The sequence below is a fragment of the Sander vitreus genome, chromosome 11 (assembly GCF_031162955.1).
Source record: "Sander vitreus isolate 19-12246 chromosome 11, sanVit1, whole genome shotgun sequence".
NCBI classification, from domain to species: domain Eukaryota; kingdom Metazoa; phylum Chordata; class Actinopteri; order Perciformes; family Percidae; genus Sander; species Sander vitreus.
In genome coordinates, this window is record NC_135865.1 from 15433226 (window position 1) to 15449904 (window position 16679).

A 16679-nucleotide genomic window follows, 5' to 3' on the forward strand; every position below is an offset into this window, starting at 1 on the left:
TTTAATCAATTTCTGAAAAATTACATGTTGCTGTTCACTGACTTAAGATGAATTTCTACAAAAACAGACTTTATTACCTGAAAGAAATTGTATTGTGCTTGATAAACCAGAAGTTATCCTTTTATTCAAGGTTTGGCTGTCCTCTGTTTCATGAAACAACTATAATTAGAAATTGTATTACAATTTTAAATTAACCGGTAGATCATTCTTATACCTCTATGAGCCATGTGCTTTACGTACTTTGTGTTGATATTATTTACTGAAATATGCTGTGTGTGTGTGTGTGTGTGTGTGTGTGTTTTTATTACAATGTGTCCGTTCGGGTTATAACTGGCAGCTGTACTAGAGGGCCATTTTTGTCTGGGTACTACTTTCAGAGGTCTACTGCGATTGTCTAAACCTGTCTATTTGGGCAGTGTGTGTGTATATCTAAAATAAATGTTTTTTTTTAAATAAAATGTAAAATAATAGTGGTTTGTCTGTTTTGTGTGTGTCATTGAGGAAAATAACCAATATTACTGTTATAACCATCATCTGTCATCAATTAAATGAATTGAGTATGAACATTACCTAAATCTAACTTTAAAATGAAGTTTTTTTATTTTTAATTTAAAGTTTTCCCCTCACATAAATTGCGTTATATAATTAAGTATGTCCTATCTTTTTCTGTCCATGTTTTTTTTGTTTTGTTTTCTTAACATCTTCATTGGTAAGTCTTTCTAGCACACCTACCTTTAATAAAGCATAGAGCACTAATTAGGTGTCCCACTCGGGTGTAATTGTCTTTGGAGCGTTCCACTTCACAGTCATGGTGGGGGAGAAAGTCAACTTATTGAGTGGCAGATGTTTCACAAAGCAAAGGCCATTTTTGAAGGTCACAAAACATGTCTCTATTAGGCTATATAAACTTTTTGTCTCCGTTTTGTAACAGCCGAGGTCTCTGAAACAGAGATAATTGGCTGGACTTTTTTTACAACCGACATTTTGTCACAGGAAAAGAACCGGTGTAAAAAATAAAAATAATGAGGTCTGAATTCCATTTAGCTGCTCTTGTACACGCTAGGTCACTGTCACGGCTTATTGAGACACTTGAATTGAAGAGAGCCATCATTATTGTTATTAGTAGCACCTGTGCTTTTCTTACTATGACAATTCAAAATGTATGCTGTGAATGCTATTGACAAGACTATTAAATAAAAATAATAAAATGTATGTAATTGATACATTTAGTTATTAATTTTCAAGGAATGTGAATAATATCGTACTCACTGGCAGAAAATGTGTTAGTAAGCCCAAACGCTACATTTAAGATTTAGGAAAAAATCTGAATATCTAAATAAACAAATAAACTATATAATCTATAGTTTGTTTATTTATACATGAAATCATATTTTTCCCTAATTATACATCTATCTATACTATAGAATCTATAGTATAGATAGATGTATAATAATAACGTATAAACATGTTGCCACAACTTTTGCGATTGGTTGAAAACAGGTCCACAATATTGTCCCGTTTGCTTGCCGTCTGTTGCCACAGTGATTATGACGCTAGAGAGGCTAGTTCAGATTAGCCAGTCTAACATTTAGCTAGCAAACCAACGGTAGTTAGCTAGTAAACGTTACTAAACTAACGTTAAGCCGAAGGGTTTATTACCTGCAGTCATGTCATCTGTTTTAGATGCTCTCTGGGAGGACAGAGACGTTAGATTCGACATAACCGCACAGTAAGTTACTTCACTGTAATAGTTTTGGGATTATTTCACCATCGTACAAACAAGCTAAAATAGCTAGCTAGTTAGCTCGCTAATTGGCTAACCAATGGTAACGTCAGATAAACTAGCTACGTTAATTCGCCTGTTGCTAATACAAGACTGAAAGTGTGTTTAGCTTTAAAGCCTGTCGTGGAAAACTTTTTACGATAGCATTATGCCACATTTGTTTTAGTGTATAGCTAGCTAGATGTCATAGATTGTCGTTATATTAATATCATCTTTACTGTGTAATGTTAACCAGCTTCACTGATCAATCCGTCAATCCATTTTATAACGTTACACAGGCAAGGGAGATGCAAATACATTTGATATTTGCTCTATCTGTGTATAATTTCCTTGTACACAGGCAGATGAAAACTCGTCCAGGAGAAGCACTAATAGACTGTCTGGACTCCATAGAAGACACGAAAGGAAACAACGGAGATCGAGGTATCTCTATGACGTTTCTATGTGTCATTCTTTTTATTGTATGATATGTTATATGATGTGTGTTTTAGTCTTGGTTTCTGATGTAAAGCACTTTGGATACCTTTTGGTTACTGTAAAGTGCTATATAAATAAATGTTGATTGATTGAGGTAGTTTAGTAAAACTATCTGCGCAACCTTGTGTGTGTTGGTCACCTAAAATGTGATGATGTCCATTTTTTTTTTTTTTTTTGCAGGACGACTGTTGGTAACAAACCTGAGAATCATTTGGCATTCTTCGGCCCTGCCAAGAGTCAATTTGTGTGAGTACACTTTCATGATTAAATGCATGTATTTATCTTATTGTTTGCCTCTCTCCATCAGCAGCACATCGGCAGAATATGTCTGCCCTCGCTACCTTATTAAATTGCATTATTTGGACGTTTTCAACAGATTAGGTTGTAGGTTAAATGACTTTCCTGTGTATCCTCAATTTCATTCTCCCTTTTGCTTAAACCCGAACTAAATCTAAAGATCTTGTGAAACACCATTGCCACAAATTTCAGAATAATCCAATACAAAATAGGTTTTTACCATTTGTTGAGATGAAGCTGATGTCTTCATTTAATTCTGTATGTTGTATGTTCAATCAACTTTATTTTAAAGTGTTTCAATGAATGAGCACAGCAAGTAATACTAAGTGCTTTAGGATAATAATGAAAATCATACTGATAAACAGAATAATACAGTGGCACTCAATTTTATGAACCCATGCTAAAGTTGACTAAACAGAGGAATAAAAAAAATCATCTTTTGGATGGATCTTAATGCCTTAATCAAAGAAGAATGAGGAAAAATCCAACCTTTAAGGACGCCAATTTTCTTTGTGAATGAATAATGTATCGTAAATAAATAAATAAATGTTCTTCCTTAAAATACAGGGAGCATAAGTGAGTACACCCCTATGTTAAATTCCCATAGAGCCAGGCAGATTTTTATTTTTAAAGGCCAGTTATTTCATGGATCCAGGATACTATGCATCCTGATAAAGTTCCCTTGGCCTTTGGAATTAAAATAGCCCCACATCATCACATCCCCTTCACCATACCTAGAGATTGGCATGGGGTACTTTCCATAAGATCATCTCTCAATGCAAATCAAACCAGCTATTAGGTTAACCGACATAAAACCATGCCAATCTCTAGGTATGGTGAAGGGGACGTGATGATGTGGTGCTATTTTAACTTTATCAGGATGCATAGTATCCTTGATACTATGCATCCTGATAAAGAGATGATGGAGAGATGATTTTATGGAAAGTACCCCATGCCATGTTTTTAATTAAGGCATTAAGATCAATTTTTTTTTTTTTTTTTTAATTCCTCTTTTTAGTCAACTTTAGCATGGGTTCATAAACTTATAACTGCCACTGTATGTCTTGAGGCTCTTACTTTACTTTCAGTGCTCACATTTGCAAGTACATAGCAACAAAGTGCAAAGTCAATATGACTGGAAGAAGCCAAGTGTTAGAAATCATATTAAAAATCTTGCCAACCTAAATGCAAATCTGTTTTGTTTTTTTAGCTGTGGGTTACAACTCCATCATTAACATCACAACAAGGACAGCTAACTCAGTAAGTAAGATTATCTTATGTTATTATTTCAAGTAAGTCCAAAGTATTTGTCCATAATGTTTTTACATTTCCTCACACACATCACAAGTCTGTGTCAAATATGTGTCTTTTTATTCAAGTTTAAAGTGGAAAAATGTTTCAAACTAATCTCTGCAAGAACAAATAAAGGCAACCTTGTTTCGACATGCTATTGAAGTAAATGATAAATGAAGAACTTAACAGAAATGTGATGGAGACTGACAAACAATGCTAATTTATTAATTGAATGCTATTTTCCAGAAACTGAGAGGCCAAACTGAAGCGCTCTACATCTTGACAAAGTCCAACAACACAAGATTTGAGTTCATTTTCACCAATGTGGTTCCAGGGAGTCCACGGCTCTTCACTTCTGTTATTGCTGTCCACAGGTAAAACAATGCTGAGGCAGTGTTCAGTTCTGTGATACAGTCTACGTAAAATGTATGTTTTGTTTTTGTTTCATGACAGGGCCTATGAGACATCGAAAATGTACAGGGACCTGAAATTGCGAGCTGCTCTCATTCAAAATAAACAGCTGAGGCTCTTGCCCCGAGAGCAAGTTTATGATAAAATTAATGGAGTTTGGAATTTATCCAGTGATCAGGTACGGGCGATGCAAAAGTGTCTGTCCCAATGATTTGCTTCAATTTAGCATTTTCCAGTTTACGTTTCTCTGACATCATAAATACTCAGACTTACACTAAAAACAGCTTAACAGCTTAAAATGTTTAAAATGCTTTTTTTTAGGGTAATCTTGGAACCTTCTTTATCACCAATGTTCGGATCGTGTGGCATGCCAATATGAACGAGAGCTTCAATGTCAGCATTCCTTACCTTCAGATTGTAAGTACAATACACTAAATAACATTACCAATCCAGTCCTCACTTTTCCACCTGACTTGTCAAGTGGCATTTTGATTGGTTCTAATAATGGGATTCTTTGTTTTCCTTTTTTTTTTTGCTAATTCGTGGCTCAAAATATTTTGAAACTTGTTGAATGGCAACTGATAGTGTGACCAGATACTTTAATGTAGAGCTTAGTATTCATAACTTGAACTTGAATGTATAATGTCATAAAAAAACATACAAACCTATTATGTGCTCAGGAGCGCCTAAGTGAGAGAGGAACTCTGTGTGGTTGTCAATTGCATAATGCACTTTCAATATAAATACACCAAAAAGTGTAAAAACGGACACAGAGCAACCTTTGGGGTGGTGTACTGTACATCCACACAGCAGGAGGCATGAGGTACCTTTGTAATTTTCCATCCTGTTTTAGTCGGTATGATACATTTGTTTAGTGATTAATCTCAGCAGCCCTGTGTCACTACAGCTACTATTGCGGTAGTTTCACTTTAGTCATAGACAGACACCACTGTACTCTTGCATATGAGCTGCTACTAATGATCTTGTTTTGGTTGTAAAAACGATGTATTGTTTCTCTTTCAATTTAAGATTGTGTGTTTTTATTTCTATTTTTTTTTATTGATTTATTTTGTTTATTTAGTGGTCCATCAGAATAAGAGACTCAAAGTTTGGATTGGCTTTGGTGATAGAGAGTTCACGCCAGGTAAAATATTTTTCTTCTGCAGTTTGAGTCCCATTCACCTGAACTGATCACAATATAATGATTTATTACCTGGGGTACGAGTGCACAGATCTACTTATGTTTTTAGAGTGGTGGCTATGTGCTCGGGTTTAAGATTGACCCTGTGGATAAGCTTCAAGACGCACTTAAGGAAATCAACTCATTGCATAAGGTGTACTCTGCCAACCCCATCTTTGGAGTGGACTATGAAATGGAAGAAAAGGTAGGTGTCACAATATTAGAATCAATGACCCTGAACACCTCAACAGTACAACATTAAAACGTGAAAAAAGACTTGAAACTCGAAACAAACCAACTTTAAAATACTCCTATATTTTTGAATCGCTGCCATTTTCACAGCAAATTTTTTTTTTTTAATCTACATTCCTGTAATTGTTTTGCATACTCCGTTGTAGCTGGCTTTTTCACTAGTTCAGCTGATCTTGTTGTCATAGCGCTGTTTGTCCTAACAATAATTTCAGCCCCAGCCGTTGGAAGAACTGACAGTGGAACAGCCTTTCGATGACGTGGAAATTGAGCCCGATGAGCAGACCGATGCTTTCACGGTGAGTTACACTCATCACTCCTCTGGGAGTCAGTGGTTTAGTTTTAAGACTCTCAGAATAGCTGCCAGCTAAAGCCCTTCAGCATAATGAACAAACATGAATTCATGTTGCCTAGTGCTCATTTGTGTTATGGGGCGGTGCTCATCAGATGACGATAGCCTATTATTACAAACATGTCCCTTTATTTATTTATTTATTTATTTATTTATTTATTTATTTATTTATTTTTAAATAAATGAGTGAATTGTGTGTGCTGCGTGCCCACAGGCTTACTTTGCTGATGGAAATAAGGTAAAGTCTCACAATACATTTTATCACCAGCTATAATTGTGAAATATGTTGTATAGTATGTTATAATTTTTTCATTTGTTTAATGTTGTTCCAAAGCAACAAGACCGTGAGCCAATTTTCTCTGAGGAGCTGGGCCTCGCTGTTGAGAAGCTGAAGGATGGCTTCACACTTCAAGGACTGTGGGAAGTCATGAGCTGAAATAATATGAAACCTATTTATTTATATGTCAGGTTAAAAGTTGTACAGTTTATGCATAGGTACTTTTTGATTAAAAAGAAAAATAGAAAACACCAAAGTACATGTAGGGCATATTTATTTTGAGGATATTTGTGTAAAACCTTTTCTTGTAATGACTAGAATGTGACATATAATGCAGTTTGTATTGTTAAAATTTAATAAATGTATTTAAATAGACATTGGAGTGTACTTTTGTATTTATTTATTTTTTTATTTTACATTTGAATAACAATAATGCAGTAAGTTTGTACTGTATCTCACACACAATTCATTTGTATGTGGAAAAAACACAATGATCTCAGGCTAAATACATAACTGCAGAAGGTGCTAAAGTATTTAAAAAATGTGAAAGAGGACAAACTGTTACCTCCTGTGGCAGCAGCTGTTCACTGACCCTGTCTTCTTGTTGGATAACCCCCCTGTGGATGTGTCACATCCCTATACTGAATCGCACTATACTGAAGTTTTTATTATTATTAATGAACTGTGACTCACTCCACATGTAGATGTCTCTAGAATACACAGGATTGTAGTAAAGGCCATCTGTGAACACAAAGTGCTGGATCAAATAGTCCTGCCATTGTGTTTAGTGTTTCGATAGATACTTCACCCTATTTGATAACAAAGAGAATTAAATGAAAGGATCATAGGTTATTTCTGTGTGACCATACCTTAGTGTTGTTACAAATCACTAGGGTGACAAGGTTCCACAGTTGTTTTTACTTTATGACAGCTGTGTAAGCTCTCCGATTTGGCCAACCTGAATTCTTCATGGATGGGGTGGTTGGCTATATTTAGAGGGGGCACGGTTATATTGAAGTGACTTCAGACCTGGCTGCCTATAGTTCTCTGTCTTCACCAGCTAGGACAGTCTGTTGTAAACACTTCCATCCACGTCCTCTCCTAGAAAAATGGATCCCCAAAGCATGAGGGAAGATCTCCGTCTGTTTCAGAGCACTTTGCTGCAGGATGGACTCAAAGAGCTCCTGAACGAGAATAAGTTAATTGACTGTGTGCTAAAGGTTGAAGACCGAAGCATCCCCTGCCATCGGCTCATTCTGTCAGCTTGTAGTCCTTATTTCCGGGAGCTGTACTTCTCAACTAATGGCAAGGAAATGGATCAAATGGAGGTTGTTCTGGAGAACCTGGACCCCGTTATTATGGAGGCCATTGTAAATTACATGTACTCAGCAGAGATTGACATCAACGACAACAACGTGCAGGATATTTTGGCTGCTGCCAACCGCTTCCAGATCCCCTCAGTGTTCACAGTTTGTGTGAATTATCTCCAGAAGACGCTGTCAAAGAAAAACTGCCTTGCCATCTACAGGCTGGGACTGATGCTGAACAGCGCCAGACTGGCAATGGCAGCTCGAGATTACATTGCAGATCGATTTGAGACCATAGCAAATGATGAGGATTTCTTGGAGCTCGCTCCACCTGAGTTCTTTGCCATCATTGGAGCAGATGCATTGAATGTACAAAAGGAGGAAGTAGTGTTTGAGACCCTCATGAGATGGATCAGAAAAGACAAAGAGAAGCGCGTGAAATCCTTAGAGGAGGCCTTTGAGTGCATTCGTTTCCGTTTGCTCCCAGAGAAGTACTTTAAGGAGAAGGTGGAGAAGGATGACCTCATTAAGGCTGATCCTGAGCTTCTCAAAAAAATCAAAGTCATAAAGGAAGCCTTTGCAGGGAAGCTGCCTGAGAAGAAAAAGGGAAAAGATGATGAGGAAGGAGAGGAGGAAAAGTTGCCCAGCTATCTGAATGATAACCGCAGATATGGCATGTATGCCAAAGACATGGTTCTGATGATCAATGACACTGCTGCCGTGGCTTATGATGTCCAGGAGAATGAATGTTTGCTTGCTGCAATGGCTGAGCAGATCCCCCGAAACCACATCAGCCTGGTAACAAGGAAGAACAATTTGTATGTGTTGGGAGGACTGTTTGTGGATGAAGAGGACAAAGAAAACCCATTGCAGTGTTACTTCTACCAGGTATAAAACTGTCATTTACATCGCAGATGTTCTGAACACATCAATGTAATTCCTTCATTTGGTTTTCCAAAATATCTTAAAATGTGTCTTTCAGTTGGACAGTCTCACTGCTGAATGGATCGCTCTGCCACCCATGCCCTCCCCCAGGTGTTTGTTTGCTGTAGGTGAATGTGAAAATCTCCTTTTTGCTGTGGCAGGAAAAGATTTACAGTCCAATGAGTCTCATGACACTGTTCTGTGCTATGACATTGAGTAAGTTCAGTACAACCATTTTGGATATGCTCATTCATTTGTCTTATTGAAAGCACTAAGTGTGTATTTACTGTTTAAATACTGTTTATCTGCCCTTTTTTAGAAAAATGAAATGGACTCAAACTAAAAAGTTGCCCTTGAACATCCACGGCCATTGTGTTGTCTCTGAGAACGGGCTGGTGTACTGTATCGGAGGAAAAACAGATGACAAGTAAGATTGCAATGCCAAAACACTTTTAAATTAAGTCAAAATATATTATTTTCACATTACATTAACCCTTCACATTCATCTGTTTTGTCTCTTTGGTAAAGCAAAGCAACCAATAAGATGTTTGCATACAGCCACAAGAGGTCAGAGTGGAAAGAATTGGCTTCCATGAAGACACCCAGGTCCATGTTTGGGGCAGTTATCCACAACGGGAAGATTGTTGTCGCTGGGGGAGTCAATGAGGAAGGCCTCACAGCTGCATGTGAAGCCTATGACTTTGGAACCAACAAGTATGTGGTTTTATTATAACAATTTGTATAGGCACCTTAAAGTGTTGTACATAGCTGTTTTTTTTAATTATTTTCAGATATTTAGTTTACCAATCCAAGTTTTATATATCAAATATTCATAAAATGTCACAGCTTTTTTCTATATTTGCATGCTTTAAATCAGTGGTCCCAATCTGGCTATGAGCAGTTAAACCATGGTGTTTTCATCCTCAGATTGCTTCATTTGAAAGATTTGAAAGAGAAGGCATCCAGACAAAAAGCACAAATGAGAACAAAGTATTATAATTTGTGTAACACATATACAATATATGTTTTATTTTATATTCCTTTAATATGAAATTAAAATAAAAAGTCAAGGAACTCTTGCTGAGATTCTTAAGGACAAGAAAAAACAAACAACATGGAGATATGACATTAATACAACTGAGTGTACCTGGTTGCAGGTGGTCACCCTTCCTAGAGTTGCCCCAGGAGAGGAGTTCAGTCAACCTGGTGAGCTGTGGAGGGCAGTTGTACACTGTTGGAGGCTTCGCCTTGGTGGAGAGCGAGAACGAATGCGCACCCAGTGAAATCATCGACATTTGGCTGTATGTGTTGATTTTGTTGCATTACATGTTACAATATAATGTAGCACAGAACAATGTCATCTTGCTCAATTTTTTTTTTGTAATGATGGCTCTCATAATACTCTCAACGCTGTATTATAGTGACATGTGTTAACTGTCTCACCAGGTATGAAGATGACAAGAAACAGTGGACTGGTATGATCAAAGAGATGCGTTATGCAGCTGGAGCCTCCTGTGTGTCCATGTGTCTAAATGCAGCCAGAATGCCCCATCTGTAACAACAGTCTAGGGACATATAAAGCACGTTCACTTTACCAGTACTACTGTAGGCAATAATATTATGTACATGCTCTTATTTAGTGGCTTGTTGTCATTTAACATATCACATGTCCTCTTTGCCTGTTCTGTGAGTGTTTCTATGAAATGTGTTATAGTTTTAATTGGCTTATTTCTTGTCATTTGGACCAGACTTAATTGATTCTGATCTTCTAAAACACATCACTTGTTGAATTCCCCACTTTCACCCCTTAATTACAAGATTTTATTATTTTTACTGTTAGCTGGTTAGGTTTGCATAGAAATGTTTTCTTTTAATCGGAAAATATTCATCTTCCAGTCAGTTACAAGTACCGTGTAACTCTTCAGTATTAAAACATCTCCACAGGCTTACTGTCTGTTTGACCTTTTAGATTGGTTTATTTTCAAGCAATACTACACGGTTTATATGATTATTCAAAGTATTGTGGCCATGTCATGGACATTTTTTAAATGTTTTAATGCTGTTGTAGTATGAGAAGTCACTAGTATTCAGAACAGATTGGACTAAACAAAAAGGTTCAGTTAAATGTTAAGGCCTTTTTAATGTATGAATAAGAGTCTGGATATGTCACATATGTAAGGGACAAAATGTAGTCTTGGGGAAATGTTCATGTTCAAAAGCTCTACAATCACAGTTTAAATCTGTGCGAATTGGTAAACAATACTCCCAAAGAGAGGACTGATGGAAACCTTGGCTCCTGTTGACGCTCTGCATATTGACTAGTCTAGCAAAATGCATGATAGCCAGTTTGTTGAGCAACACTGATAATACCCATACCATGTTAGATCTACATTTTTTTAAAGATAATGAAGCTTTATATTTTATTAAAAATACTCATTTTAATGCAAAAGCACATAATACACAATCTCACTTAACATGAACGAGGTAGATTCATGTCAACTTTGCGCTCAATAAAGGATGTATATTAACAGTTTTCAAAACACTGTCAAAGCGTTAAATGCAACGTTACTTTCATTATTCAATAAATAAGGCCTTCAAGAAGAAAGCTCTCTAAACAGGTTCTTCTTTAGATAGTCCTTCCAGGCATCTGGTGTTGAAAGCTCCATAGAGTTCCATTCAAAGTGAGGGATCTGTAAAAAAAAAAAAGATTTCAGTGTCACTGACATTTAATATGATCACCGCATGTAATCTTTTGTTTTTAAAGACTATTTTTGGGGCATTTTTAGGCCTTTATTTGACAGGACAGCTTAACACAGGAAAGGAGAGAGAGAGAGAGAGAGAGAGAGAGAGAGAGAGAGAGAGGATGACATGCAGCAAAGGGCCGCAGGTCGGTATCAAACCCGTGGCCACTGCGGTAAGGACTGAACCTTTGTACATGGGACGCATGCTCAACCAGGTGAGCTACCCAGGCGCCCCAAGGCATGCAATCTTAAATGGTGTCTTCTCACCTGAACCACACTATATCCCAGAATTTCAAGGTGTCTTTTTCTCATCAGGGCTTCACCTTTCATATGGTGGGAGTTCTTGCAGAAGGACTTTGAATCGAGAAAGTTCACAGCAACTCTTGAGTGATAAAGTAAAAGCAGGATGTCAAACATTATTCATTTCCGATTGGTCTACTTATTCATCTTTGTTATTCAGGTTGTTTTCCAATATATCCCTACCGCTGAGCTCCAGGCGGCAGCTCATCCCTGATGTTTTCCACTGAGCTGGTCCCCCAGTGAACCTTTCCTCTGTCTGAGATCTGCAGTGTGCTGGGCACGCTGTAGGGCAACGGCTGCAGATCTTTGTCCAGTATGCATTCAAAGTCTGTAAAGGCAAAACGTGGTCACATTACACTTCTGACGGAAATAATGGAAATATCATGTGACCGTTACCTTAAAGCTTGTGTTTAAGAGTAATAAATTGAAATTCATCCGTATAAATAGACTTGATGCATGGCAAGTGAAGGGGCTACCCATCGTATGAGCTTCATTTTTCCTCAGGTGCAGACTTTTGTAGAATAGAATAGGTGTGATAAAACATCAAATTAGTGTTTAATATTGCGATGGAAATCCCCCCATAATACTCACCTGCAGTGTAAAAATATGGAGTGACAACTGCTACTCGAACACAGTGAATGCCACCGAGAACCTCGCCCAGCATTTTGTGGATCTGCTGTTGCAAAGGACTCACAGTGCCATTCCCTGAAGTAAAAAAACATTTTGACAGAATATATGACATATTTATTTATTTTACATATTTATTTGAATTCCATTTTCCCCACCTAAACCAGTGCATCTTTTTTGTTTTAACCTTTCTTTTGCAACTGCTGGCAGTAGCGCTCATGAAACCAGGGCACCTGGAACTCGGGACACTCGAGACACACGGCACGATTGAACTCCATGAGGCGTAGTCTGGTCCGCATGTTTAGTTTATCAGGTAGAGCTGCAAGAAGTTTAGGACAACAGTTAATCTTATTGAACTGTGAGGTGCTTACATCTTAAGAAGCGTATTTTGCTAAAGATGCATATTAACAATTATATTTTAACATAAACACATTTGCAAGCAAAGTGGGGGACATACTTTCTAGTTGGGCATCCAGCTTTCCCAGAAAGTCTATACTGAAGATTTCTTTGACCAGTTCCTCAGGAAAACAGTCGGACACAGCCAAAACGTACGCCAGGTTAACTAGCAGATGTGGGTCAAAGGACCCTACAAACACAAAAGGGAAAGGTGTTAGTGTAAGTTTAAAATAAGAAGAAAAAAAAAAAGTCAGTGTAAACTGATTGACTTACTGATATGAGGCGTGAAGCGCTGAATACAAACATCATACAACTCGTCCGCTTGTACGGGATCATAATTCAGGACAGAGAAGGGTAGCAGGGTAGCATAGGTTGCCGAGTGGTGAATCTGAAAAAGGATACAGGAAAAGTACGCTTAATACATATTTAATTATTCCAGACTCAATACATTGTGATGTCTCTTAGGGCACCTTGTCAATGTCTTTAATGGCCGTACTGGCGATACGGTCCATCAGGGGAGGGCAGAGGTGATTTATCCTGGTCAAGAAGAGGGCAAGCTTAGGCACATTGGTCCAGTTTATTTGGTCCATCATCCTCTTCAGCGTGACCATCGTCTCTTCCAGTAGCATTTCCTCAAACCACTCTCCAGAAACGTACCTGAGCTCCTCCAGCACCAAGTCCAGCCGATCGGCCGTTTGCAGCCTCTCACGCCCGCAGCGATTCAGGGTCTGCAGCAGACGGACGTACTTGCTGGGAGTGTTGTGGCGGTAGGAGGGATCATTGTGCACCCACTTGTCAATGGCGAAAGAAATGGTTTTGAGGTCATTGAGATTGCACTGGGACACTACCGCATCCACCCTTGAGATCACGGCCTCGTCAAGCCGCAGGCAGGGCAGCATAGACAGAACACGGGTCAACATGGCCACCTCGTAGGGGAAGCAGCTGCGCTGCAAAAGGCTGCAAGAGAAAGTGTAACCATCCTACGTTTCAATCAAAGAGAGAGGCAACATGTCCTCCTTAGCTCAAATAAACACTTACTTGACCAAAATGTTTCTTAGTTTAGTGAAGAGTTCGGGGTTCTGGTACTGCAGCAGAAAAAGAGCCTTGGTGATTCTGGCCACCTCCATTGTCTTGTAGCAATGAAGGTTCCTTTGGATTACCAATGCAATTCTGGAAAATAATTTTGTAATAATTACATTTTACAAAATATCGGTGGAATCTTTTCACATAAACACATTCAATACACAACATTATGATAAGGACCCCTGAAATTTGACTTTCAACAAGATATAACCTGAGTGGAGAAAAATAAACTTGTCAGAGCTTTCTGATGGGCAAACTATATCATGGAGACAATGTTTTTAAACGAATGGGCCTTGTGGTGAGATTTTGTCAACTGCTGTTTCCGATGTCAAGAATTCATTTTCAATCTCAACTTTTAAGACAGCATGAGCGAGAGGTTCTTGAAGTTCTCAGAAAATGTAAATATAAACATTTACAATTTCATGACGAATGCATCTGCCAAAAAAGATCATGTACACGATCAAAAGCACCAAAAGAGCTCCTAAATGGTCCTGCTTTCAAGATCAATAATGAAATGTTGTTGTCATTAGTGTATATGGTAATACTGATATATATCCAATAAGTGGATATTGGTGTATATATATTGGCTCCACACTTAAACTATATGATATGAGATATGAACTCACTTGTTCAGTAAGTTAAGATTCCTGCTCTGAATCTCTTTTAGAGCTTCAGCTATAGCCAAAGCCTGATGTGCATTGAGCTCGTCCGCCAACAGGAGGGCAGTGTTCTCCAACCTGAGAGGGATTAAACCACATTGGAGACATGCGTGACTCAAGAACTGTTGTAAAGGGTTAGATTTCCACTCATGGATCCCTCCATTGATAATGATACAAACCCATCTCTGATCTCCTGACTGGCCATCGGAGCCAGAGCGACAAACAGTTTGGTGAAGGAGAAAGGGTCAGTGCTTGAATCAATCAGTTCTTTTAGTCTTTGTTTGACAGCCAGCCTGAAGTCACAGTTGTTGAACTGCAGAGAATGATACAGCCCCATGATGATGCTGATATTTTCTGCGTCCAGTGTGGGAATGTTGCACAAGATGATCTTGTTGCACTTCTCCAGCAGAGGCTGGTAACTGTGCTTGATGTTGCACAGAAACTGCACCACTCTCCGCAGGTTGTTGTAATTTGAGGGATACATGGTGTCTAGGAGATGGTCTGCCCTGCTAATCAGGGCATCCCGAAACCGGGGAGACACCAGGGACGACATGCTGATCATCAGTGTAGTTAGGATCCTGGGAAAACATGACCAGAGTCAATATACAATATAAGGTACTTATATTTGATTAAATATTTATTTGATCTTATCCGTCTCATGACCAACCTGGCATCATCAATGGACGACAACCTCTGATCCACAATACTGGTGATGTGGCCCATTAGAGGACTGTGTTGAAGGTTCTGATCACTGAGACAGATGGAAAACTTGGACAGGGATGCCATTGGAAATCTGCAAAGAAATCCCATTAATACAACAATTTTGATACTAATTTATCTTTTTATTAATGCTAAGTAATTAGCAAAGGAAAAATGTAAAACACTTGCTTGGTTTCAGCTTCTCTAATGTAGAGATCTACCCCTTTTCTTTATTTGATATCAATGTATTTTTTATATTTGGGTTTAGGACTATTGGTTGGAACAAGACAGTTGAGGGTATTTTGGCATTTTATAGACTTTACAATTGCTTGATTAATGAAAGAAAATGATAGTTAGATGCAGCCCTACATCCCATCAACTCAAACCAATGTAAAGCAATCATACCGGTCTATTCTGAGCCATGCTTCTGAAACCAACTGCTGAACAAGGGAGTCATGTGGATCCACATTAAACCTAAAAGATGGACAGTAATACAGTACATTATCATTCCTATATTATGATTCAAAGACATAACACTGCAACTATTGTGTCTATAATAATTGTGTATATATCTTTATGTACCTGAGGAAATTGTAAAGCATGTCAACCAACATGAAATCATCCATACGAGCAATTTTGTTCTCCGCCAAAACCCGGAGAGTCAAGAACTGTGGGTGGCTTTTGACGAGTTCCACAGGCCTGAGCATTTCTGGCTTATCCTTCTGGAACTGCCACAGCATCCCCACAGCCGTGCTGACATGGTTCACTGTGAGCTTGGCCTTGTTCTTGCCGACCACATCAAACACCTGGTCTTCGGCAGAGCAAACCCGCAGCTGCTCCAGAATCTGGTCTCGGTTCACTGACCCCCCATGAAGAAGCCTCCCAAGGAAGGAATTCACACACCTGAGCCGAAGCATCACCACAGACCTGGGCTCAAATTAAAAATGCAATGGGGTGTTCATTGTACCAACACAGTGTCCCCACTTTGCACTTCAACGTCAAACCAACTGGCAGGCAGCTATCAGGGAGCTGAGATCACACCCACAAAACTCCAGTCTGGACATAGCATAGGTTAGGTGCTCCTTCAGGGACCTGTGTCAACTGAAGACAATACACACAAAAGAAACGCATTAATTTGACCTGCATCACAATGTTTTCAATTATGTATGGTTATAAGTAACATTTTATGCACAAACACTTGCATGATGACAGTAATGTTAGCTCAGTGTGCCATGCTGACCTCAGGTTCAGACAGGTTCATCTCGCAGACAACCCCATTCAGAGATTTCATATTACTTTCCCTAACAGTTATTCCAATAGCTAAGTTCAGTTTGCTAAAGCGGTATTCACGTGCATGGAAAAATAAATACCTAAAATGACTCCAGATTACCCCTGCAAGCTGGACTCTTTGCTAGGCTTCTGCAAATTACAGAGATTCAAACATAAGATATATGACAAAAAATACATTGTCATTAAAATCGCTCATTCAAAGTCAAAATTACCCAGCATGCGTGCCATGCTGCTGCTGCTCTTCTTGCTCTTCTTCTTCTTCTTCTTCTTCTTCTTCTTCTTCTTCTTCTTCTTCTTCTTGTGTTTTTGAATGGCGGTTGGCAACCAGCTTTTT

At 38.5% G+C, this 16679-nt stretch overlaps 3 protein-coding genes across 10 annotated transcripts; 2 read left to right on the forward strand and 1 right to left on the reverse strand.

Annotated features, from left to right (window-relative positions):
- Positions 1–1547: 1547 nt before the first annotated feature.
- bbs5 (Bardet-Biedl syndrome 5) lies at positions 1548–6694 on the forward strand. 3 transcript variants are annotated; one of them, XM_078261832.1, is made up of 12 exons: positions 1548–1729; positions 2124–2206; positions 2441–2506; positions 3768–3817; positions 4097–4224; positions 4304–4439; positions 4583–4678; positions 5343–5405; positions 5512–5646; positions 5906–5989; positions 6257–6280; positions 6377–6694. In XM_078261832.1, the coding sequence occupies exons 1-12, from the start codon at positions 1668–1670 to the stop codon at positions 6476–6478; spliced, it is 1029 nt and encodes a 342-aa protein (XP_078117958.1). In that variant the 5' UTR covers positions 1548–1667; the 3' UTR covers positions 6479–6694. The 3 variants fall into 3 exon arrangements, with proteins under 3 accessions (XP_078117958.1, XP_078117959.1, XP_078117961.1); XM_078261833.1 differs by having other exon boundaries at positions 1657–1744; XM_078261835.1 differs by lacking the exon at positions 1548–1729 and adding an exon at positions 1766–1826.
- Positions 6695–7428: 734 nt separating this feature from the next.
- Positions 7429–10387, forward strand: klhl41a (kelch-like family member 41a). Its single transcript, XM_078261846.1, has 6 exons — positions 7429–8514; positions 8609–8766; positions 8870–8977; positions 9079–9264; positions 9708–9851; positions 9997–10387. Exons 1-6 carry the CDS (start codon positions 7429–7431, stop codon positions 10106–10108), a joined length of 1794 nt encoding a protein of 597 aa, XP_078117972.1. The 3' UTR covers positions 10109–10387.
- Positions 10388–10665: 278 nt separating this feature from the next.
- Positions 10666–16613, reverse strand: fastkd1 (FAST kinase domains 1). 6 transcript variants are annotated; one of them, XM_078261838.1, is made up of 16 exons: positions 16558–16613; positions 16426–16474; positions 15638–16156; positions 15461–15529; positions 15024–15149; positions 14536–14934; positions 14324–14434; positions 13653–13784; positions 13085–13571; positions 12888–13002; positions 12676–12804; positions 12406–12537; positions 12183–12296; positions 11775–11919; positions 11559–11673; positions 10666–11240 (listed from the first exon to the last, which is right to left on the reverse strand). In XM_078261838.1, exons 3-16 carry the CDS (start codon positions 15970–15972, stop codon positions 11145–11147), a joined length of 2505 nt encoding a protein of 834 aa, XP_078117964.1. In that variant the 5' UTR covers positions 15973–16156; positions 16426–16474; positions 16558–16613; the 3' UTR covers positions 10666–11144. The 6 variants fall into 6 exon arrangements, with proteins under 6 accessions (XP_078117964.1, XP_078117967.1, XP_078117963.1 ...); XM_078261841.1 differs by having other exon boundaries at positions 13085–13151; positions 13272–13571; positions 16296–16604; XM_078261837.1 differs by having other exon boundaries at positions 16296–16474; positions 16558–16587.
- Positions 16614–16679: the final 66 nt, after the last annotated feature.

Bases quoted from the DNA above. Each gene is read 5' to 3' on its own strand.
- bbs5 (XM_078261832.1), top strand. From the start codon at position 1,668: ATGTCATCTGTTTTAGATGCTCTCTGGGAGGACAGAGACGTTAGATTC. The intron at 1,730-2,123 runs GTAAGTTACTTC...CCTTGTACACAG, and splicing joins AGATTCGACATAACCGCACA to GCAGATGAAAACTCGTCCAG. The intron at 4,225-4,303 runs GTAAAACAATGC...GTTTCATGACAG, and splicing joins TCTGTTATTGCTGTCCACAG to GGCCTATGAGACATCGAAAA.
- klhl41a (XM_078261846.1), top strand. From the start codon at position 7,429: ATGGATCCCCAAAGCATGAGGGAAGATCTCCGTCTGTTTCAGAGCACT. The intron at 8,767-8,869 runs GTAAGTTCAGTA...GCCCTTTTTTAG, and splicing joins GTTCTGTGCTATGACATTGA to AAAAATGAAATGGACTCAAA. The intron at 8,978-9,078 runs GTAAGATTGCAA...TCTTTGGTAAAG, and splicing joins GGAGGAAAAACAGATGACAA to CAAAGCAACCAATAAGATGT.
- fastkd1 (XM_078261838.1), bottom strand. From the start codon at position 15,972: ATGCTTCGGCTCAGGTGTGTGAATTCCTTCCTTGGGAGGCTTCTTCAT. The intron at 15,530-15,637 runs GTACATAAAGAT...TCCATCTTTTAG, and splicing joins ATGCTTTACAATTTCCTCAG to GTTTAATGTGGATCCACATG. The intron at 14,435-14,535 runs GTTTGTATCATT...AATCCCTCTCAG, and splicing joins AGTCAGGAGATCAGAGATGG to GTTGGAGAACACTGCCCTCC.